Source organism: Phaethon aethereus, assembly GCF_964289735.1.
Source record: "Phaethon aethereus genome assembly, chromosome: 7".
Lineage (NCBI taxonomy): Eukaryota > Metazoa > Chordata > Aves > Phaethontiformes > Phaethontidae > Phaethon > Phaethon aethereus.
Window position 1 is genome coordinate 6,604,999 of NC_138583.1, and position 25,854 is coordinate 6,630,852.

Here is a 25,854-nt window from a genome sequence, read left to right on the forward strand (position 1 = left end):
CTCCTTGAACTCGTGACAGGCTTGGTGCCATGACCACTTCCCTGGGGAGCCTGTTGCAGTGACTGATGCAAATTAGACAGAAAAATTCTTACACTTGAAGGAAATTCTAATAGGTTACAGTTTCATAAATGTGTCTTGGTCTAATAGAAGCTAGATGAATAAGGAATTTTTTATATCTGAGTCTTACTGAAGCCTGCAATGCATATTAAGCAAAAAAGAAGAGAAAGGGGTGTATCTGGAATCTTATCCACTGTACTGCATGAGTTACAGACTTTTATTGCTGTGTTCATGTGTGAGCCTACTCTTATTTATTGCTTAACTAGTGAAGTTAATTGCTTATTTATTATTATTTATTTTATTGCTTAACTAGTGAATTCATGAGGAAGTATGAAAAACTTAATACAGTATTTGACAATTTCTGTGTTTCTGGACGTTCTGAATCTGATTTTCCTGTTGTATCATCATTTAACCCGAGAACTTCACTACATTGCTAGTTATTGGTTATTGTTTATGTGCAAACATTTTTAAGAGCTTGAAAACATTTTTGACATAGCAAAAGGTTTCTTAGTATAAAATTGATTTATTTAGCAAACATTTATCTTTGTTTCCATTTTAAACGATGTTTCAGCAAAACTGTACTCTATTCACAACTTCCTGAAGACAAAAGATCCACAAGGCCAGAAATACCTATTTCATTACTTGCTTGCCCAATACCTTGAGCAATAACAGAACTTTTACACTTAAGATTGATTCTAGTATTATTCCCATAATGGAAATTATAAATGATAGGACTAGTTGGGAGAAAGCCAAAATTTGCAATATAAAAAGAATCATGTCAAGAAAAAGGCATTTTAATTCATATTTGTTTTTCAGCAGGCACATTTTTCATTTACCAAACAAATATTTTCTTTATTAAGACCCTGAATACTAATGAAAAACTACTAACCAAAATGAACGCTCTTCATTTGAGTGGCGTATGTGCATATCACCTACACGTTAAGTTAGTTGATTCTTAAAACAGTGAGAGAAACGTAACAACTATGTGAAAGATCGCCTCATACAATCTTATTACTCAACAAACATAATTGGCAATTAAAATACACTAGCTGCCCTTTTCAACTAAAATTACTCTTTGTAAATATTAGCACGTATTCCCCACATTACATGCCAAATTTCTATTGTAGTTAAGAAAGGCACGGTTTTCCTTCAAAACGTTCTCCGTTTAAGATGCAATGAAGTTGTTTGGAACAGGTACAGGTGGTATAATTTCATAAATAGCCCATAATAAATGCACTTGAAGGTTTTCTTTCATTGGGAAGATAGTAGTAGTAGTTTTCAGATGTTTACTATCCTAATTACTAACAAAAGATAACTAAAACTTTAAAAGATCACATTTTCACACATGGTCTTCCACTTCTCAGATAAACCAGAATTATTCTTTAAAGGGAATGTTCTTTGAAAAGAAAACCACAAATAACACATACTTCCAGATGTCTATACAAAGCAAGAATAAGTGCTGAGGACTGTTGTAGGTAGTGAGCTGGCTATCAGGAATCAGAGGCATAGGTTATTGCTGTGGAGAGATATGTCTGGGATATGCTTTTCCTTGCACTACACACAAAATATATTTTAACAGTATAGGATGTACATTTCTATTTGTTCTTCCATTTCTCCCCAAAATAATACAATTACTGTGAATGATCCTTTTGGGGGATGTAGATAGAAGTCATTAGTTAAATCCTGATTATATATCTTTACTTGGGAACAGTTTTCCTACTTTTCAGATTATGGTATCAGGGCCACAAATGGCACATGACCCCAAAACAATTAATAGAAAATTATAGCTTTGACTATATTAGATACATACCCTCTTAACCTAAATAAACATGTTGACAGAAACCTTCACATACATTTGTTTTTCAAACAAATGTTTGAACTAGTCTATTTGCTTCTGCAGCAAATATGAACAATGATTTAAGGCCTCTTTGTTTGTACTGCTATTTGGTATTGATATTTAAAGATTTATACCTAGAACCTATTTAGTAATATGAAGAATCTGTATTTGGAACATAGAATTTAAGGCTTAGACAGAGATTGTCTTTTGTTTTGTCCTCTGCAGCAGATTTCCTGTGCTATTGTGAGGCTTTTGCGTGCAGTGGTAACACCAAGAACGACTGTGTTCCAGAAGTGGTGTGGCAAGATTGCAGAGTAACTTCTTTTCCTCCTTGAGTTCTTTCTCTTGGGGATTTCCACTACAGTCAATTTTATTTATATATACCTGTCTTGATACTAGATCTGCATAACAGCACTCTGGATTCCTCTTGCTTTATCAAGAGTGTTGTATTTTCACCTGTCACATTTCTCACTGTCCCAACAGGGAATTAGTGCCTATGAAAACACCTTTTTTTATTCTCTGTTTATCACAACAGAAAAAAAACATATCACAGCATGTAAAACCAGATGTGATGTGCATATGCCACTTGTAACAAAGACTACATCTCATTTTCCGTATGTAGGAAAAATTGTATTTTTCATTATAACTTCTTCAGAATCTCTCTCTCTATAGAGAATATACGGTAGTGGTGAGATGACAGGATGAGATTTGACCTTGTGTTTCTGTTCCTGGTTCTGCAAGTCTATAGGCAATCTTGGAAATGTTACTTCATTGATCTTTCCCTCTGATAATTCCTTATCTTTAAGATGAAAACGATAGTGCTTATGGCACTGTCCCACACTGTGGGATGCAGGTTAACTTGGGCAATGTGCTGTGAGATCTCTCAGTAATTAAACTGGATAGCAGTACTGATTATTATTTGTAAGGTAGTTTTATATCTCTGAAGAAGATCCTTAGGACCAAATCCTTAGCTACTATAAAAAGAGGTACTGCTTGTGGATCCAGGGGCTAACACAGTTCTTCTCAGCTGAAAGTTACATTTTCCTCTGGTTGTTGTGCCTAACTTTTGTAGTTACTTTGCAAGCTTATTGAACAGTAATTTTGCTTGAGGAAATTTATGCCATCATGATCAGTGTAATTCCACTGAGGTAGTTAGTGGCTCATTGTATAGTTTTGCATTGAAGAGAAGGTCAAGTAAGCATTTGCCTAGGTAATTTTCAAACTTAGAAGACAATGTATGTTCTGATGATGGGAGAAAGTTTAAGTGTTTAAAGTTATTAAATTAGTGAAGAGAACAGCGTAGCTTGATTTCAAAGTTATTGCTGCAGGTTAGGTGTTCATATTGAAGAGGCAAAATGTTTTAGCTCATACATAATCCACTTACAGATGACAAGAGCAGAAATGCTTTCAGGCAACCACCCACATTTTTTTTCAGTTCTGCCGACTGTTTTGTGAATACATAGACAAAACCGTCTGAGAATAAGATCTTCTTCTGTACAGATTTGTTGCATACTATGTTTGTGCAACAATTCAGGGCTGGTGAAGAGTAGGCTTATTTTGTATTATATTGTGAATGAGAAAATCCAGGCAGAATTACTTGGTTTATTTGTATTACATCTTAATACAACAATCATTAACGTATGTCTAAAAACTATATTTATTCTGGAAAAGATGGCCATACCATACTGACTAAAAAGAGAGAATAGATACAAAAGGAAACACCAAGAACACCTATTGATACTTGCATAAAACAATAGTTAGAAGGGAAGTTAATTTACCATCAAATGAATGAACTACTCTTACTCAAGTAACAAGTACTTTATATCTGAGTTCCTATGTTAATATAAATGCTGGCATACCTTAACAGGAAATATGTGCTATTTTGTTAATAAAAAGTCAAGTTTAAAATACTTTGTCAATTTAATTTTTATCAAGCCACGCAGAAGCTTGAAATCCTGATGATAAGAATTCAAGCGTAATGCAAATAACAACTGTAATTTTGAGTAGGTTCTACTAATAATAATTTTGACTCTTAACACATGGCGAAAGATCCCCTGTCAGGTGTCACAATATCTAAAAAGTATTTGATTTCCTTGCTAATTTAAGTGTATCCCAGTTTCAGTAAGAGGAAGAGATGAAGTTAATGGAAGACTCAAGGTTGTAGCAGTATAATGTTATATACTATTCCAAAGTAGGACTGGAAAGAAGAGCCCCAAGAAGTAGGCTGATCTATCCTGTTTGTCCCAAGGCAGAAGAAAGACACTTCTTCCTGACACGTACATATGTAAGAGGAATTGCATTGCGGTCTCTATTTAGCTTATTACTGGAATTGATTCTTTATTGGAAAGTTTTTTCTTTATACCTCATGTGTTGCAATTAAGCATGTTACTTTGTTGTCTTCTGCAATGGACACAGAGGATCTGAGCTTTCTTTTTTGTATGTATAATTACTTTTTGTACTTGCAGATCCTTACTCCATGTCCTCTCTGTTTTCTAAACTCCAGATTGAACTAACTCCAATACCATTTATTTATCCTTTAAGACAGGGCTTTCTGTATGTCTTTTTGCTCTATATTCCTATCCTCTGGATGCTCTTCCACTGGTGACTGACTTCTTGAATTTTGTGTCAAAACCATTCATATTGTTAAATGCATTATGCCAGCTGTGGTCTCAACAACAAGCACTAGTCTAAGGTTTACACTATTTTCTTCTGAATGCATACTTTAGAATGAGTTTTGGATGAGGTTTGCGCTTTTGCCAAGAGTAAAATATTTTGATCAACTAAAAATGTTCCCCCAGAGAACTGCTGATGACGGGTTGTTTCTCGGTTCTGTGTGCATCTTGGTGATTTTTCTTAGGTGTAAAACCTTGTACTTGTCTCAAGTGAAATATAGCCTGTTACTTTCTCAGATCAGTTCTCAGGTTTGCCATGATTGCTTTGAATTGTAAACCAGGACTTTTACATGTCAGACCAAGCCTCTTACGATGTAAATGTGTGATGTGTATTCTTGGTTCTGTCATGCACGCAATTAATGAAAATACTGGCGAATTCCAGAGTCAGGGAACAGCCCTTCAGAACTCTGCCTGATAGATCCTTCTGGATTGGCATGCATTCTTGGTAAGTATTCTGTGAGCAGTTTTCTAACCGGTATCACATGCACCCAATGGCAATTGCATCTAGTTATTATTTCCCTAGATTATTTATCAGGATGACATGAGAACGAGTGAAAAACCCCTAGGGAAGCCCAGATTCCAGACATGTTGCTGCTTCATCTGTAGGCCTGTTACCCTGGTACAAAGAGAAATTACGTTTAGTATGACACAGTTGTCTCATCTAAGTCAACCTTTTTAGTGACGACTGATGCAAAAATGGCATTAAACAGTTTGTTCTTTTATTATTATCTCCCAATAGCTTTCCCTCTTTATCTTACTATATTGTATCTAAAAATATACAGGAACTGTCATGGCAGCACAAATGAGGCACTCTTTGAACTTGTTCAAAGAATGCTGGACTTCGGCGGGCATGCTACAGTTCTTAAAATTGGAAGGAGGCAACTGGTGACAGCCGATAGTAAACTTGACAAAAGAAATTCAGCTTTTCCCAACCGTCAGTATCACACACCCACACAGTTAGTCTCTTGGGAACATCCTGTGTATTCACTTTGCCATGAATTGATGAATTTCTACCGTTCTCTCTTCTGCGTCGTCATCCAAACTTGAACAATTACTCAGTAGAAAAAGTGGGACATTTTGTAAAAGGTAGTAGATACATTTTACTCATTTTAACAGAATCACTCTTAACTCTGTGCCATATTCAAGAAAAGTACTTCTATATTGGCATTCAAAACACATCTGTATAATAGTCTTTATAAGTGCCTATCTTACGCTCACCTTCATGCTAAAATAGGCTCAGCTGATGTGCACATATTTTACAACGGTAATCTACAAAGTTTGTTCAAGAAAAAACAATTAAATGTTACAATTGCTGCTGTTTTAAAATAGTTTGATTGAAATCTATTCCTGTCCTTTGAGTGATCTGGAGAGATCTTGTTCAATTCCAGTAAATGTTCGGATGACTCTGCAGCAGGGGACATTGGTGAGGTGAGGTGGCTTCTTGTCGCTGCTTAGTCTGTGGTGGAGTGAAGAGCTTAGCTCTCAAGTAAGGCAAAGCAGGGACATGAATTGGGTCTTTTTGAATCTATGCCATTATCTTATAACTATGATATGTGAAGAGCATGTTATTTTGCATTCTTGTTTGTAAAAGCTCTTAAAAGTTTATCATGTGCACCATCATGAAAGTGGGGTTTGTTTTCTTTGTACCACAAAAGTTGTAGAAAAAGTTTTCCTCTTGTCTCTGCAGTTACATGACACGCTGCAACCTACAAAGCAGGAAGTGTTAAATAATCTTCCAAGGGAGGTTCTTCTCTTTGAAAAGGATATCTGGCTCACCTCTGTCTCCAACAGAAGGAGTTTTTGATAATACAAACAATTGCTTGAATGCATGGTGCTTCTTGTGGCCTCTCCTTCCCCTCTCCTTCCCCTCTCTTTCCTTCCTGTAAGAGTTTTGGTGGTGTGGATCTGGCCAGTCATTTGTTTTAGGGGATCAGGGAAGAAAAAATGAGTGTCAGTCTAAGACTCTGAGAGAATAATCGTAAGTTTAGTCTGGAGAAGGGAAGGCTGAGAGGAGACCTTATAAGTTCTATAAATATCTGAAGGATGTCTGTCAGGAGGATGGAGCCAGCCTCATTTTGGTAGTGCCCAGTGATAGGACGAGGGGCAGTGGGCACAAACTGCAGCACAGGAAGTTCCACCTCAACATGAGGAAAAACTTCTTCACTGTGAGGGTGACGGAGCACTGGAACAGGCTTCCCAGAGAGGTTGTGGAGTCTCCTTCTCTGGACACCTTCAAAACCTGACTGGACGCATTCCTGTGCAACCTGCCCTAGGTGACCCTGCCTTGGCAGGGAGGTTGGACCAGGTGATCTTCAGAGGTCCCTTCCAACCCCTACTATGCTGTGTTTCTGTGATATGAAAGTCAACTCCTTAGAGTGTAGTCATGGACAAAGGTAGGCAAAAGGCCAGTTCATTGGGATGGGATCTCATTGGCAAGTAATACACCAGTGAGAGAAGAATCAAAACCTTCACCAAGTAGTTACTCCCTATGTGTCCTCTACTTCTATCATTACATGGACAGTTTGTTCTAACCTTAAAAATGCAGTATCTGTGATAGTGAATTGACTGAAACTTGGAAGGGGCCGAAATGAAAAGAAACGCCAATCTTACATGACAAGTCACGTTGCAGATGGGACAGTGCAGATAACCCCAGTGTTGGAGACTCCCAGCTGTCAAGGATAAATAGCTCTCTGAAGAGCTAATTCAAGGAAATTAAAGAAAAAAATATATACTGGTGGGTTTTGTAATAGAAGAAAGACATCAAAAACGTAACTGCTGCTCTCATCTAGTTTTAACTCCGTTATCTGCTACTGCAGTAAAAAACATTTTTTCTTGGAAGTAATGAAAAAATAATTTTCTCCTGGTGGACAAAATAAACCTGCTCTCATATAGTAGCAGTTATTCTTTATTTTTCACATTTACCGTCATGTTGTCTCTTTTGATACAAGATCATACCTTGCCTAAAAGGCTGTGTATACAGTTGTTTTATTTTGTTGCTGTCTGTGGTTTTAAAGAAGTGCGAGAGAAATGAAAGAAAAATCAAGGTCAGAATTGTAGTTTCTTTTGCCTCTTTGTTCCCGTGGATAATGTGTCTCATTCCACCTGAAATTCATTATTGTTGGCACATAGCAGGATACTGTATGTCACAGTTCCATCACAGTAAAACATCATCTTCCTTGTGGTTTCCAGCTCTAGGCCTGTGTGCTTGAACTCAAAACAGCATTGAAGCTGGGGGCTAGGAAATGCCATAAGGCTCCACTAGTCAGCAAATATGTATTAGATTATAAAAAGGGGTACTTCAGTTCTCTTGACTCTGTAGCCCAACTTTTACTTTTGTGTGTTTCATACCTTTCCCAACAAGCTTATCATACAGCCACGAGGAGAATGTGTCTTGGTCTTCTCTGGTCTGTTTCAGTTTTGTTTGGGTTTTGGTTTGTTTTAGGTTTTGTTTTTTTAAACAAAACAGGAAAAGTATTCCTTAAAATAGTTACGATTTTTAACTCTGTGACTGCAATTATAGTATAGTTATACTTGGGGAGACTTGTAATTTCCAGTAATTCATATAAATGGGAGAATTAACCTTGTGACAGTGTGATTCAAGCATAAGTAAAATTTCTGAAACAGCACGGCTTGAAAAACATACTTAATAGATATTAAACTGCTTACCCATTATACTGATGGTAAGTAATTTGGCCACTGCCTTAACTTTCCATTTTATGGATGGTTGATGTTTTATGAACAAAAGTCACAAAATATTTATTGTTTAATTGCAACATAATTACAGTGTGTTAATACTTGGTGTATTTAACTGAGTTCCTGATGGCCTGCGGTGCAAGAGGTGGGCCAATTCACAGTGAAGGTGGTAGATAAAAGCCACCATGGCGGTAGAGCCCTCAAGACCAACAGGCCAAAAGGTCTCCTCGCTTCCTGTGGTAGAAGGTATTATGAAGGTCTAGGACTGCTATATGGCCACATGATATCTTAGCCTCTGTCCACTATCTGGCCTCTTTCCCACACAGGAAGTATATGTGACCCTTCTCTGCAGCAGACTGATAATTGTGCTCATGAAGAAAAATATTAAGTAAAACAAATTTCTGTCATCATGTTGCATTTTTAGAAGTGTTTTCGGTCTTTATAGATTAAATGCTTCACTAATGCTTCACTAAGTAGGAAGGATACATGCATTCAGTATAGATTGAATGTTCTGATTCCATAGTCTGAACTTGCACATGCCACTTTTCTAGCTGTGCTAAACGTTTACTTGAAACAGTGGAATGTTTGGGAGCAGTCCAGTCTGGAGCCACAGCCGAGTACAGGGCTGTGTCCTGCCTATGCCCAGTTTGGCTGTGGCTTGATTTGAATATTGGGTATTTTCCTATTGGCATTCAGGATACCTTTTTGGTAACCTTCTTCACATACTGTTTTCTGACATGTTCGTCTATTCATTTGTCTTCTTCAAAGACAGAAGATGCATATTTGAACAATTAAATCTTTCTCAGTTCTAAAAATGATACAGTAAAACCTTCTCAGGAGAGAGGACACGCATACCTGAAAGTTCTACGACAATTAAACCTTTTGCTTTATTCTTTCCTGCCTGAAAGAGCATTGCATTTTGTAACGTGCATCCTTAAAAACACTTGGGCTCCCTCATCTCTAAGAAAAAGGAAAATCCATCAGTCCTATTTCATAAAGGCTCTTTCGAAGAATTTAGTCGTCTTTTTCTCACTACGTTAATATTAATGGTTTCGTGGAAACCACTGTCCCCATTACCCAGAGGTAATTTATTTGGCCCAACGCAATGATAGCATACATATTTTGAAATTCAGAAATGCTGAGGCTGGAACAGTTGGCTCAGGCCATAGTGTGTTTAAACTATATATTTAATGACATCCAGTGATTTTCTTTAAAAAAAAACAAAAACAAAAACCCCAACAAAAAACCCCCACTCTCTGACCTAGATGTTTTGCAAATTAAATTACTTTATGTTTCAGGCCAAGATGACTCAACTGCCAGAGGCTGAAAAGGAAAAGATAGCTGAGCAAGTGGCTGACTTCAAAAAAGTCAAGAGTAAGCTTGATGCAGAGATTGAGATATGGGACGATACCAGCAATGACATCATTGTTTTGGCCAAGCGGATGTGTGTGATTATGATGGAGATGACTGACTTCACAAGGTAATTATGCAAAAAACGGCCATTGTCCTATTGGCATGGCAGGAAATAGTGAGTTTTTATGTTGGGTGACAGTGTCTTTACAAAATCGCGTGGCTAAGCTAATGTAGTTAGCCTTACCACACTAGCTGGTAGTACTGAAACATTGTAAAGCGGGTTTGAAGTTTTAAATTATGCTGGTCCTTAATTTATTTGTTTTTCTTTGTCCTCTTTTATTCATTTGTTTGGGGTTTTTGCACATTTTTAGGGCTTTATTTCTGCTCTTAATGAAAGGTAAAAGATAGCAAAATAATCTTGATTTTAAGCTGTAGCTCTGTCTCATCTGCTGTTCTTTCTATTTGTACCATACCATCCTGTCAAGCATAAAATATACTGTACAGAGCATATGTCTGGCGGTACACATTAAGACTCATGCATATTTTACATTACAGTACTTGTTATTGCTTTCATCAGAACTGTATCATGCTGCTGCTGTATGTAGTTTTAAAGAATTAAGTGTCCTATAGCAGATTGCTTTCAAAGCTGGTATTTCTCTCTGCTGCCAGTATATGTTCTATGATACTTGTATGCAGGAACCAATCTTAAGTTCAGGAGCTTTTTCTGCCATGAACTGAATAAATGTTCAGTAAATCTCATCAAATTAATTGTACCAAAGGGAGGTACCGGTGTTTGGGTTTTTTTCCATCTGGTTACTAATAAAGTAGTTGCTGATAGGTAAGCGAAGCCTTAAAACTACTCTTGCAAGACACTTCATGTCTCATAAAATAAGTCCTTTCATGCAAGATATGAAGAAAAATCTAAGCCTCTTGGACAAATTCTTCAGATGTGTAAATTAAAGAGAGTTGCATGGAGCTGAACTAGCTAACAAAGCTGGGGTCTAGCTTAGGCGTGTTCTGGGGAAGACAGTTGCATTTTATCATGCTAGGACTTTACAAATTCACCTTCATGTGAGAGATATTTAAAGACCAAGAACATATTGTGCCATAAAGTCAGTCTTTACAATTAAAGTTACCTCCCTCACCAAAATTCTTGAAATTACTAGCTTTAGATTAATCAAGGTTAACGAGGCCAGTTCATAGTCTTAGTTTTGCCTCTGTGGCTCTCAGTTAAAACAGCATAATCTCCAGTTTTGAGTCAAAGAGCAGCTCTTGTCCAGTGTTGCTGATACCCAAAGAGTCCATAGGGAACTCTGAAATTGCTCTGGTAAAATCATAGAATACCAGGTTGGAAGGGAGCTCAAGGATCATCTGGTCCAACCTTTCTTGGCAAAAGCATGGTCTAGACAGGATGACTCAGCACCCTCTCCAGCTGAATCTTAAAAGTGTCCAATGTTGGGGAATCCACCACTTCCCTGGGGAGATTCCTCCAATGGCTGATTGTTCTCATTGTGAAAAATTTTCTGCTGGTGTCCAATCGGAATCTCCCCATAAGTAACTTGTACCCATTACTCCTCGTGTTTTCCTGTGACTCCCTGTGAAAAGGGAGTCATTGTCTTCTTTGTAGCCACCCTTTAAATACTGGAATGTGGTGATAATGTCTCCCCTAAGCCTTCTTTTTTCAAGGTTGAACAAACCCAGTTCTCTTAGCCTTTCATAGAATCATAGAATAGTTGGGGTTGGAAGGAACCTTTAACGGTCATCTAGTCCAAGCCCCTGCAATGAGCAGGGACGTCTTCGACTTGATCAGGTTGCTCAGAGCCCCGTCCAGCCTGACCTTGAATGTTTCCAGGGATGAGGCATCTACCACCTTTCTGGGTAGCCTGTTCCAGTGTTGTACCACCCTTACTGTGAAAAATTCCTTCCTTATATCTAGTCTAAATCTACCCTCTTTTAGTTTAAAACCATTATCCCTTATCTTATTGCTACAGCCCCCTCTAAAAAGTCTGTCCCCATCTTTCATATAAGCCCCCTTTAAGTGCCGAAAGGCTACAATAAGGTGTCCCTGGAGCCTTCTCTTCTGCAGGCTGAACAACCCCAACTCTTTCAGCCTGTCCTCATAGGAGAGGTGTTCCATCCCTGTGATCATTGCTGTGGCCTCCTCTGGACCCTCTCCAGCAGGTCCATGTCTTTCCTGTGCTGAGGGAGGGCTCCAGAGCAGGATGCAGTGCTTTCCTTACATGGCAGGCCTCCCAGTCCTTTGATCATCTTTGTGGCCATTCTCTGGACCCTCTCCAGCCTGTCCACATCTTTTTTTTGCGTAGCGGGGACCAGAACTCAACACAGTATTCCAAGTGTGGCCTGAGAAGCGCTGAGTAGACTGGGAGAATGACTTACCTCTGCTGGTCATGCCTTTGTTGGTGCAACCCAGCATCCTGTTGGCGTTCTTTTCCGCAGCAGCACACTGTTCGCTCATACTGAGCTTGTTGTCCACCAGGATCCCCAGGTCCCTTTCCACAGAGCTCTTCCCCAGTCGGGTAGATCCCAGCCTGTGCTGCACTCCGGGATTATATTTTCCCAGGTGCAAGACATTACACTTGGCCTTGTTGAAGTTCATAAGTTTCTTGGTTAGCCCACTCTTCCAGCCTGTCCAGGTCTTCCTGTAGGGTGGCTCTTCCCTTCCAAAGTGTCCACTTTCCCACTCAGTTTGGTATCATCAGCAAACTCCATGAGGGTACAGCTTGATCCCATCATCCTGATTACTTAAGAAAATTCTAAGCAGTGTTGGACCCTATATTGATCCCTGGGAGACCCCCCCTTGTGACAGGTTGCCAGTTTGAAAAGGAGCTGTTTACCAGCCTCCTGTTACCCAGTTCCCCACCCACCACACAGACCACTTGTCTAGACTGTAATGCATCAGTTTCTCTAGGAGGAGACTGTCCAGATAGACAGAGTCCACCGCTTGTCCCACATCAACTGAGCAGGTTACTTTGTTGTAGAAGGTGATCAGGTTTGTCAAGTGGGATTTGCAGTTGGTTAATCTGTGCTGGCTTTTCCCAATTATGTGCCTCATTTGACTTGTGATAGTCCCCAGGAGGATTTGTTCCATAACTTTGCCAAGGACTGAAGTAGGACTGATGGACCTATAATTTCCTGGATCTTCCTTTAAGCCCTTCTTGTAGATGGGGGTGACATTAGCCTTCTTCCAGTCTTCTGGGACAGCTCCCGATCTCCATGACTTCTCAAAGATTATGGAGAGTGGCCTCGCAGCAACGTCAGCTAGCTCTCGTAACACCCTTGGATGGATCATGTCAGGGCCCATCAGTTTGTAGTGGTCAATCTGCAGTTGTTCACATGCCAACTCTTCCCTCAATGACAGTGGGTTTGTGTTTGCATCAGCCTGGAGTATTTGTTCCCAAGGGCTGGGGCATAACAAGACTACTGGTAAAGACAGAGGAGAAGAAAGTGTTGAGAACATCTGCCTTTTCAGCATTGTTGGTGACTAATTCACCTCTCTTGTTTAACAACGGGACAATATTTTCCTTCTAATAACTTACTTGAAGGTAAGTCTATTGGGAAGAGACAGAGGAAATCCAAGTGTTTACTTCAGAGTATGGTAGGGAACTACATTCTTCGAAGATGGATTTTGATTATTCTCTTCCAAATTTTAGAAAAGGTATTAATCTTTTTTTCTTCATAGGTGTTTAGACTATAATTGAGATGTGCAAGTATATAAAAGTATATACTCCAATATCATGTGTTTGATGCCCAAGTTGTCATTTCTTGTGGGTAGGGCTATCCTACCAAGTCTTTTGTTCAGTTTCTAGGACGGTTAGTAACAGAAACCGAGGTCACCCTATTAATACTGTATGTACAATAATGGTCTTACAAGATACTTTTGTATCTTACATGAGTTTACCTCACATCTTTAGAAAGCTGGTTTTGAATAAGTCCATCAGTAATATCTTTTGAAGTTTTGTTTCTTCTTTAATGGTGCCAGTCAAAGTCTTGTAAATGAAGGTTTGTATCTATGTAAACACTCGGTGAGCTCTTATGGATCTTCCCCTACCTCTAATTGCTGCTGTATCAAAGGTGGCAGTTAAGTGCTGAGCGATACAGCTGACTTTCTCACTTTCTCCTCCATGAAAATCTGGGGATGGATAGTGCAGAGGCCACAGCAAGCACCAGCTCACCTTCAGGTTTAATCTTTCCAGTCTGTAATTCCAAGTTCTTGGACATGGAAGGAATAAAAGATTCTGACATTTTGTATTTGTTTACATCAGAAGCTACTCAGGCAGATAGTAAATTTCTGTGTTTGAGTCACTTGCTAACTAAGCTGATTTCTGTTTCCTTCAGATGTGTTACCTTGCATTTATTTTTATCTAATCTCAATGAGTGCTTAGGACTGGTGTAAAGAGTTGGTGTAACTATCTGAAGTAGCTTATTATGGCTTGGCTTCCTTACTTGATTAGAGGCGCAGATGCCTCTGCCTTTTTTTGAGTCTTGGCAGAAGTGACCTGCAGAACCTCATTTGAAACAATTCTTATCCTACTGAACATTCTGGAGATAGACACTAGGCTGGGCTACTGTAATTTTATGTAACATGTATTTTTCCAGCTTTCTTTAAACTTTGTGTGTGCTACATGACACGAGCTTACTAAAACTTGATGATGAACCTGCTGTGGTGAACCATCCTATAAATCTTTGTCATAGAAAACTTACACTTGACAGATGGAAAAGTAATTGAGCAAGAGCAGAAATCTATTGGTGAAAGTTTGTAGCAGCCAGCAGCAGCTGCTAATCAGTGGTATGAACATGATAATCAGGCCTGTTTATGCGAAACTGGTTATATTGATTACTGGTATCTGTGAAAAATTCTGTAAAAATACCATCATATTTCCAGTAGTAACCTTTGGCCCTGACAGGCAGAGGTGGAGGCAGTGGATAACAGGCATTTGCTCTGCTGGAAATGTGGTCCCTATTCCCATTTGGACTCCACCAGACTTGTTGCTTGTTGGGGGATAACATGTGACGTTCCTGCCAGCTTTATTCTATCTGTTTGTTGAAGGTTGTTGCTGCTAGAAATGAGAGTTTGGTAGAGGTTTCTTTCCTGAATTATACTTTGCTGAAAATGAGCTGGATTGTAGTTTTAGTTTCTTTAGGGAGGCTACAGTGAATAACGCAAAAAGAACAAGGAGTGTGAAGTTGTTCCTATATTACCATGGCTTCACCAGCAAAGGCATTCAGCAAAGCTGAGAAACAAACAAGGTATCAGTGGGACTGCTGATGTTTTCCATCTGTCTGAAGCCTGTAGCTGCAGCCCTATTGCTGTCTTTCTCATGAAATACCATCTTGGCCTGGCTCTGCTAGCTTCCCCGGGGGTTGACCAGAAACCTGTACTTCTGCCTCTGGCCTTAACGCAGAAAGGAGCAAAGCCTGGGAGACAGTTCCCTTGTGCCTGTCACTTTAGCATCCTCCTCTGAATATGCAGAGGATATTTGTCACTGCTCTGTTCAAAGGGGCTAGGCATTTTCAGAGCACCTTTTTGGGTCAGGATCTAGCCAAAGTGTGTATCTGCCAGCCCTCCGAATGGCTGCTGTGCAGAACTGTACAGAGGAGGGTTTGCTTGGTTTTCTGATACCTTAGGTATTCACTCAAGATACTATTTTTTTTTTTTTTACTTTTGCTAGAGGGGGTTTAAACTTGCTTTTCACCTTCCAGAGTACTAGGCTTTCAATTACCAGGAATTGTGGGAGATACTTTTAAAATCATGCCATGGATACTTCCCTGTGTGGAAGAGGAGTTTGGTTAGTGTTTAGGGATTCCAATTGCTGTTCATGTATTTGTCTGTTAAATATTCATTGGATCATTTGGGGACAGGGAGGTGAGTATTAAGTTCCTCCTTTCCATAAAGCCATCATTTCTATAGTCCTCACATACGATGTACCCTTTAGCCTAGCAGTTACGACATTTCTTAGTGAGGGGTGGCAATAGATAGTGATTTGTATTTCTCTGTGCTGAAGTCTGATTTAGCTGAAATTCTGCCATCATTGTAAGTGTTGATTGCTTATGTTATAGAGAAGTGAAAGCCGGATTTCAGTTCTTGCTTCAGCTTTTGAAAGGCTTCAGTTTTGTGGATGAGGATGAAAGATAAGGATTCCTTTGTCCATAGTTTTTCCTACTGGCCGTCTTAGATGACTTCATGATGAGCATTTTGTTTTTGTGTAGATCCCATTTTGAATTACTTAACTCTCATTTACAGGGTGTCCCGCTGTCTAACAGTGCAGTGTGTGTGATGTGATGATGGCTAAAGATGTATTTAAGTGCTGTGATGTTCACTTCATTGCACCTAAGTTTCTTTGTAGTCTTAGGTGTCTGACATCTGAAATGCCATAGCTGTACAAGGACCATTACTGACTTGAAAACTCCATCCAAAAGTTATGCCTCATGGTTTCAAAACAGATGTAGTTCCTTCTGGTTTTGAGCTTCCACTGTTCCAGCAGTGAGAGATTTGCCCTGCTGTGTGGGACAATTATAAAGGAATAGCTTCTGTCTCAGCAATGAATGAGTTTTCTTCCTTTAAATTAAACATAATTCCTGGGAAAAAACCTATATAAACATAGAGCAGTCAATTAATTTAACTCACTCCTTAGACTTTAGTATATGTGACATTGTTTCATTGTAAGGATGGGTGGTATCTAAATGAAAGATTAGAACAGAACTGACAGACTTTTGGAGGAGTGAGAGGAGGCTAGTTTGGATTTGGGACATAGGATCTATCTGGGAAGCAGAGACTGTGCACTATGTTAGTTTTAAATCTCGGCCTGTGAACTAGTTGCTTCACTCCAAACAAAAGAGAACTTACAAAGATTTGATACTAAACACAGTTTCATAGAACATGGAACTCTGAAGCACTTCTAAAGAACTACATTAGGGTACGACCAGCATATATGACTCAGAGTTGTCTTAAAGACTGGTTACAATTTTTAAAGCAATTAATTCAAAGCTTTCTTCTGACTTTTAGAGTTACTTTTTTTCAAAGCTGTATTTTGCAGAAACTGAACAAGTAGTTAATAAACAGGCTTGGATACATCATTGATTCAGTATCCCAAATGCACTCATTTTTCCTTTCAGTGAGAAAATACTTTTTTCCCCAAGCTTTCTAACCATTTTCAAATTATGTTACTGGTAATAAACCGTACAGGCTTTTGAAATAACTGCTTATTCAGTTGCATTATACCTGTATTATCTCAAATACAAGCATAAATTGTGTTTTAAACACATGAAAAAGTGTGGACAAAATTACCTCAGTGTGTATGTATCTTGTTCTCCTTCAGAAGCAATGCAATTCAGTAGTCTCTAGTCTCCACCAGTGTTTTGGAACGCACAACAGGCAGAATTATCTGTAAAACTAATGGAAAGGTGAAGGAAAAGGGATTTTGGTATATATAGACATACATCTGTGCTTATATAATTTGTATTTTTTGTCTTTGTTGTGCCCTGTCACATTATATTTTCCCAGTGCAAAAGCATGAGTTTTCGCTGATTGAAAATGTCTAAGTTTAAAAAGAAGTCAGAGCTTCTGATTTTATGGGAAAAATACTTTTAATCACATGTCAATGTTCTGTCCTTTTGCTGTGTCTTCTGTAGAGGTAAATAGCAAGAAATTGCTTAATCTGCTATAATAGTTTTAATAATATTCTGGTGAAAATATTCTAATTTCTCTGCTGATTTGTTAAAAAGGTACAAGAAAAATTCTGGGGTTGTGGGGATTTTTTTCCTAAGCTTTATATGTAAGCTTCACTGCAAGTTTTTCACAGCACTTTGCTGATGGGAAAGATACTACCAGGTTCTCAGATGAGATTCAGACATACGAGGCAGAGATGCTGCCATGTTTGAGGTAGTTTTAAAGATATGCGAGGGAGACACCAGCTCTGGTAACTGACTTCTGCTAGGCTGTTTCACAGCATGTCCTAATGGCGTGCTGTCTGTGGATTCAGGTTTCACAGTGCCTCGTTGAATTCTCTATGACAATCCCTTTCAGTTTTCTCTAGTATAAATACTAAATGAGAATCACTGGGCTTTTACCCCTACCTATTTTGTAGGTTTGTTGAGATTCCAGATGGCCCCACATGAACACTTTCTTTTTAAAAAAAACCACAAAACCACGAAAAACCCGACAAAAACAAACAAACAAGAAACCTGAGAAAAACCCAAGCAAAAAAAGTGCACCTTTTAGCAAATTGTTCAGAAAATGTCTCACATTTGCTTTTGGTATGTGACATTTGTTTCCAAAAAGGCATCAATATCAGAGTTAATATTAGAAAAATAGTAAAAATAGCAAAACAAATTAGCAAGACTTGGAAAAATAAATCTAGTAAAGTCATCCCCCAAAAGCTGTCCCCCTTTATCCTTACAGTAAGCCTAAACATCATTCTGCTTATACCTCTAGTACTTTCAAGGACTGCAGTTTAGCCTAAAATTTTCTCACTTAGTACTCTTGGTTAAGACCCAAGTGCAGCTGCCCAATCTAGCAAGTCTCCTCACCTGATAATAGCCACAGTCTCCAGCCTTAATTCATCTGTTCTCCCTGATTGTCTAGTCTTTGCTTGGGAAAGCAGGAGGGGGCATCTAAAAAGAAAATTCTCAAGAAGTCAAAATGACAGTTCTGTAGTTACTAGAATATGAAGAGACCAGGGGACAAAAAGATGATGATTCAGATGATTCAAATCTATCCATGAAGTTTCTCACCATAACTGATGATCTGGTTTACCTTTCCTGGTGTCCCTTTCCACTTCAGAGTTATCAGTGGTCCTGCTAGTTTCCCTTTATCAGCCAGATGCTTTTGACATAAATATGGAGCTTTTCCATTGCACCCTAAAATCTACTGCCTTCCTTGCCTTTTTTTGGCCCCCTCCTAGCACTCAGATTTTTATCAGTTTCATCTAGCTCCTTTCACCCATCTGGACATCACTCACATGTCCCAGCTCTCCTACTTGGTCTTCTCCCTGGTCACCAACCCGGTCTGTTACTGCCACAGAAGATAATGGTACCTTTATTACTAAAACACCTGAACTAACTAAGTGCTGTTGCATTTACATTTCATCTTCAGATACATACAAAAATTTCCCCTTTTCCTCCCCTCATTGCTCATATCGGAGAATTCATAGATCAGCATTATTTCATTAAGCAGTCTGAGATGCTTTTGAGAGTCCATAGCTACTCAATGTTTGCATTGTAAGATGCAAAAAGAACATGCATCATAAGATGCATATGAGAACAAAAAGCTTTCACTTTAAAATGAAGTGTTTCACCAAAAATCACAGAAAAATTGAAGGTTGTAAAAGTTGTGTCAACAGTGATGTTGTCCAGCTGAGTCATCAGAAAGAACAGAGTTATTTTGGACAGACTTACTTTGGGCAAAATAGGCGAACTCTCCTTAGGGCTCTATCATAATGAGTAGCTTTTACTAGAGTTAATTACATAAAGGTGTTCTTTAAGACTAGATTATTTCTAAAGCAAGTACAATTTCGTTGTGTGTGTGTATTTCAATGTATTTTATCATACATGCTTTAATAAACAGAACCACCAGGGTTTACTTGTTACAACATAGTAGATTAAGCACCTAAATTTTGCTGCTAAAATGAGCAGCAGAATTGCATTAGCTAGAGTAGTCTAAATGTTATTTAAGATTTTGCAGTACTTGCAGGATACTGACTGTCCTGCCAGAACTACATGTAGTAGCCTCAGGCAGTTGTTACCCTCAAGTAGAAACATGGTCTCTCAAATTCGTGATGAATTGTTGAGATGTGTCAAGTTAAATCAGATCATGTAACACAGAATCAGGTGATATTACTCATTCTTCCTGAATGTCACAGAGCTTCTGAAACGTATACAAATTCAACTTTCACAAATAAGTGAGGATTTTGAAGGCAAGAAATCCTGTGTCTGTCCTCCTGCCTATTTCAAAACATGTTGACTGAGTCTGAATTTCATGCATGATACTACTGTGTCTTTATTAATGCTGTTTACATGGAATATACAGCATATGTTCATGGTACTCATGTGGACGTTCTTTTACCACTTTTATAGTAACTTCTATAGTAAAAATGGTTTCAACTGATTAATAAATACATACACCAGCAAATACACCAGCAAATATTTAACCAAAAATGGCAATCACTACTCTGGTGGTCCCAATATCGTTCTGAAAGATAAGTGCTAAATATTAATGCCCCGATAGTAAAATCTCTTTAAAAAAAATCAAGACATCCAAATATATCCATTATTTTATACAACTATATATTTCAAAATGATAATCACTTTGTGGAATGAAGTCTTAGAACCAATCGGACTATTACTCGAAGTATTTAGATATCCAGTGTGCCTGCAAGTTGAGTGCATTTGGGTTTTTTCGTGTGGTATGCATGATTAACATCAATAGTACTATCATTAAACAAACATGGTAAATCATGGATGTATGGTCTGGCTTAGATATTTTTGTTAGGAATTACAAAGTCAAAATTTACTTTTAGACTGTGACACAGGTTCTAAATGGATAAACTATGCAGCTAAAGAGGAGATTAGGTGGGAAGAGTAACAAATATAATGTTAAGATACTTGCTGTTTTGCAGGGTAAAAAACCATGTTAAATATCTGTAAACCATTGCTTGTTTTCCTCTGCAACAGTAATGTGACAAAATACAGCTAAACCATCTAAAACTACCTTCAGTAAATGATTTTTTCCTATTGCTTGCAAGTGGACTAGAGATACTAGAGGGAATGGATAAACTAAATCTCCATGTCAGCATCAAAGTAGGAAGAGGGTAGGCGCTTGCTGTCGTGGTTTAGCCCCAGCCGGCAACCAAGCACCACGCAGCCGCTCACTCCCTCCCCCTCCCACAGTGGGGTGGGGGAGAGAATTAGGAAAAAAACCTCGTGGGCTGAGATAAACACGGTTTAATAGGACAGAAAGAAAGAAGGAAACAACAATGATAATACCAACAAAGGAATGTACAAGAACAAGTGATGCCCAATACAGTAATTGCTCACCACCCGGTGATCGACAGCCCGTCCCCGAGCAGCGATTTCCGCCCCCCGGTCAACTCCAGTTTATGTACTGGGCATGACGTCGTATGGTAGGGAATATCTCTTTGGCCAGCCTGGGTCAGCTGTCCCAGCTGTGTCCCCTCCCAGCTCCCCGTGCATCCCCAGCCTGCTCGCTGGCAGGCCAGCACAAGAAGCTGGACTGTCCTTGACTGCTCAGCAACAACGCAAAACATCAGCACATTATCAACAGTTTCTCATCCCAAATCCAAAACACAGTCTGACACTAGCTTCTGTGAAGAAAACCAGCTCTATCCTGGCTGAAACCAGGACGCTTGCCTATATGCATTGGCTTTGTTTTGAACCTGCATTTTTGCAGCCACCTATTTCTTTTGCATCGTCTCTGTTGTTCTTTTAACCACAGCCTTTTTACACACTTCTGTTCTCACCTCTGTTGCAAAGAAACCACCTGCCTTTACTGTTAAAGCCCTTAAGCACACCTCTTTTCTCTCATCTCTCTCTTAGTACTGCTTCTGTCTCCTGTCAGCATATAACATTCATAATACCACCCTATTCCTTTAACACCTACTAGGTTTCTTTTTTGGACCGGTTCTTTCAGTGCTGTACTGTCGAAGTTCATTCTTCTCTTTTACATCACAGAAACATTCCAGGTTGAGAAATGGACACTGGCAGGCATGTTCGTTTGCTAGGGTCACTTGCTATCCAGCAGTTCAGTCTCATCTCATTGCTTATCGCTTTGTTCTTACCAACTCATAGAAAACAGTAAAGATGTTAGAAGGGACATTTGGAGGGCATCTAGTCCATCCTTTTCAAAGCAGACTAATTTCTACATTAGATCAACTTGCTCAGTGGCTTGTCCAATAAAGCTTTGAAAATTCCTAAGATTGGAGACTCCAGCATGTCCAACATCTCTGGGCAGGCTATAAGTGTTTCACCACCCACAGTAAAGAATTTTCCCATCTTCATCTACAGGAATTTTTTAGCTGCAGTTTGTGTCCCCTTCACAGTAGTTCTTTTACTGTGTATCTCTGATGAAAAAGTCAATGTCCTCTATATCCTCCTCTTCAGGTGGTGAAAGAAGGCATATTAGTCCCCTCCTTTGCCTTTTCTTGAGGCTAAAGCTTTGGTGTCTCAGCCTCTGCTACATACACTATATGCTCCAGCCCCAAATTTGGACTTTCTTCAATTTGTCAGTCTCTGTAGCACTGAAGGCCCAGTATTAGAAGACTCAAGATGCAGGCGCCAAGAATAGGGCCATCATTGCTCTCAGCCTCTTGGCTATGCTTTTAGTAATGCAGCCCATGATGTGGTTTCCCTTCGCTGTTCAAGGGCACACTGCTAATTCGTTAGGTCATTTTATGCAAAATTATTACCTAAACAATTAGTTCTGCCTCTGCACTGGTATATGGAGTTGTTACATCCCAGGTAGAGGATCATGCGTTTCATTTTGTTGAACTTCAAAAGGTTTGTCAGTTCATTCTTCCAGCTTGCCGAGGTCTTTCTGAATGGCAGCCTGACCATTCAAGTATCAACCACTACCTCCAGTTGGTATCATCTGCAGACTGTGTTCTGTCCCATCATCACACTATCAACTAGAGGAACATAGCTTGTCACAATTCATCAGTTAAACTTTGAAACACTGATCATTACACTGTGAGACCGACAATCCAGACAGCTTTTCACCCTCTTTGTAGTCCACCTATCTAGCCGTGTCTCTTCAGTTTGTCTGCAAAGATACTGTCAGAGACTCAAAAGCTTTCGTAAGGTGATCGACATCTACTGCTGTCCCCACATCCACAGAACTAGCCATTTCATCACAGAAGGCAACTGGTTTTGCAGACCCACAGTTTGCCCTTTTTACTTCCTAATCATATTCCTGTACTCAAAATGCCTTCTCTGAGGACTTGCTCCGTAGTTTTCCTCAGGACTGAGGTGAGGCCATAGCCTGTAGGCCTGCAGATCCTCCTTAGCTTTTTGAAGATGAACTTGAAGACTAGCTTGTAGCTGTCTGTTGTTTCTTCTTTGGTGTTAGCTTGCAAGGTCTTTGGCAGCACATGCCTGGCATGTACTCCAGTGGGTCCAGGACAGTGTCAGGTTCGTGGTAGTAGTTACTATGATATCTTAGTAGTAGCTTCTGCTTTTTTGAACATTTAACCAAACATTATTGGCATTGTTCCTTCCCAGTCTCTCAAGTTCATTGTAAAGTTTTAAGTTACAAATATGTTACTCAAAACTAAAATTAGTTTCTAGAATACAGAAGATACCTAGTCGTGTCATTCCCCCCCACCCCCCCAACTTTCAAATAATTCCGTTAACATGTAATACCCCTAGTAACTCTTGGCTCTTACATTGCTCTATAGGCAGTTGCTTACGTCTTATCTGAATCCAGATTTTCTCTTCTAGCTATTATGCTTCAAGTTCTGGAAAGAAGGGAAAATGCTGATCTGTGAATTAAGTTATGATTTCAGAGTATGACTTTAATGGAAAGGATTGATTTGGGGTAAGCTAATTTCAGAAAATTTGCAGGAACTTTACTACTGAGTCGCTATCGGATCTGTGTGAGGTGATGTTTTCTCCCCTGTATGGAGAGAAGGATATACTTCTGAAATTGTTTACTGAGATCACAGTCGTACTGGGAAAACACAAGCTCTTCAGCAAAAGATCAGGACAGAAGGATATTCTGTTACTACTTTTTTCCTTCTCTTGGTGAGATTACATTGTTGATATCTTTCTACAGTATAAGCATGTGTAATTATTTCACTGGTTTTCTAATTGCCTCTTTAATTGGAAGGGTGAGGCATTCAGAATTTAATCTTGCTTAACAACTATTTCTTTAAAAAGATGCTGTGTTCGTGCAATTTTCATTTCTTTGGATCAAAACTGAACGTAATGCTTAATTATCAAGCTTAACAGTTAAAGTGGCAAAAAAAAAAAAAAATCAGCTTGACATTTGACATTCCTAATTTCAACTTCTATATTGCTTGGAAACCATTTTTTTAATTCTTATTTTTCCTGCAAGAAAACCAGGTGTTGATAAAATAGCAGGGCTCAGAAATGTCTAAAAATTTAGACATGAAGTTCTTTTAAAAGAGTGTTTTAACTGATGGGAAACAGAGTCACTTGCCAGCTGGAATAGAAAATAACTCCTAAATTTCATATATACAGGCAGAAATTCAGACACATTCTCTCACAAAGAGAATTGTACGAGTCATCTGGTTAAAAGTCTATGTAATACTCCTGAACTTAAAAATTCTGGTGATGGTTTTCTTTTGTGATGTTTTAGTTGACTTACTGCTGGACTGTACAAAGCCATTTCTGAATCATTTATTTCATGCTGTAGAATGCCTTGTTGTTATAGAAGCTGTGAAGATTAATTCCTCTGATTAGAGCAATTACATGCCCCACATCCTAAAAGAATTTTATAAATATAAGACCAAGAAAATGTATTCCATTATAAACAGCAAGCCTCTTAATTCTACTGTTTCTGTAGAAATCCTTTATTTGTGCTGACATGTTAGTTATGCCTCATGTACAAGTAAACAACTTGCATACATAGAACAACACTATATACTAATAGGAACATGAAAATATGTTTTAGACCTCCCTGCTTCAGTTGCTCTAAGTGTAACTAGTATTTCCTTGAAAACAGTGGGTCCTCAGGAAATCAGGTGAGTACTAGTTGTTGCTACTTCACTATTTTTCCTCTACTCCTTTTCAAGATTTCAATTAATTCTTTGCATTTTTATCAATCTTACAAAAAGCCTAACTGTTATTTCAGGGTACCTAGTACTTCTTGATACCAGTACTACAACCCTTAGCATAAAAGTGGATGCAAAAAAGTGAAAGGATAAAGAGAGATTTCTTGGTTGGGCAAGGAGGTTAATGAGGAACTAATGTCCATGCCTCACATAGCCAAAGACAACTTAATAAAATGGGGACATACTCAAATATAGCAAAATCATGAATAACGCAGATAGATGAGTTTATCTGCCCATCAGTATAAATGCATCCAGGACTAGAAGCCAATGAGCTACAAAGTCGCAGCATACATTACAGCAAATACAACTCGTCATTAAAATAGGGTTGTATCTCTTGTGCCAGAAAGAGCCGTGTTTTGCCTTTCATCTTTAGGGACTACTATAGTCAGCGTATAGACAAAGTGAGTTCAGGACTCCCATGCGTTAGCTCCTGCTAACAGATGTAAGGAGTGTAAAGCAAGAGGGGCTCAGGCAGTAATTTAACACCTTCCAGGCCAGTTTACATAGGCAGCTGGAAAGCCTGTGGCAGGGCAGTCTCCTTTGGGCACGACCAAGGAAATCCGTACCTGTATGAGCAGCATTAGGCCCAGCATAAAGCCAGCTGCCGTGCTACTTCACAACAGTTTAGGTTGTGCTCTGTAGACATAGACCATTCAGCAGGGCTGGGCAGAGATGGTGTCAGCTGCCTACCAAGGGGAAGCTGAGCACCCCAGAGGTAATAACTACCTCAGTTGCAGGCTTCTGCAGGGTCTGCCAGCACCAGCGTTCTGGCTGGGGCTGCTCAATTTCCATGCATGGTCATCTTCTTCCTTGTCCTTGAGGCAGCAGGAGTGAGATCCCGAGGTTGTGAGGATACAGGCCAGTGTCGGGGAGCAGCAAGGGCCAGTTGCTCCCTGAGGGAAGCAAGCCAGGATGAAAAGGTAATCCCAGTGCAGACAGAGCTTGCGCTGAGCACAGCTCAGTCCAAAGCACCTGGACAGAGCAAGGAGCACAGGGTGCTGGTAACAAGATCAGTCAGTGGTCCCAGACAACGTAGGTGGTGAACCAGCTGTATGGTCCATCTGAGAGCAAAAGAAGGGGCCAAAGCCAAACTCCAGCATGTGCATGAGGGGTCCATCCAGGAGACAAGCTGCTGCCAAGGTGGGTTCGAAGTCCATCTAGAGGGTAGGGCTATAGGCAGGTGTACCTGTGGTTCAGGGCAGGGCTTGGGATGGTGCAGGCCAGAGCTTACATGGAGCCGTTGGGCCAATGGGCAGAGGCTGTGGGAGGAGGCCTGAGGTGAGACTGGTCAGGACCATTAGGGCCTGTTGGTGCACTCGGGCCCGTGGCAGCTGGAGTAGAGGAAAGCTGTTTCTCTTCTATTTCTTCTCTTGGCCCATTCTAATGGCTCAGGCTCACCTAGAAGGGGAAGCTAAGA

The 25,854-nt window shown here is 39.5% G+C and overlaps 1 protein-coding gene across 1 annotated transcript in view; it reads left to right on the forward strand.

Moving 5' to 3' along the window:
- The window catches only part of CTNNA3 (catenin alpha 3), a gene marked incomplete at its 3' end in the record, with an annotated part of 517,670 nt that overhangs the window by 447,709 nt on the left and 44,107 nt on the right, over positions 1-25,854 (forward strand). Inside the window, exon 14 of the mRNA XM_082002095.1 lies at positions 9,558-9,739. Coding sequence (XP_081858221.1) covers positions 9,558-9,739 — 182 coding nt within the window. The remainder of the gene's footprint in view (positions 1-9,557; positions 9,740-25,854) is intronic.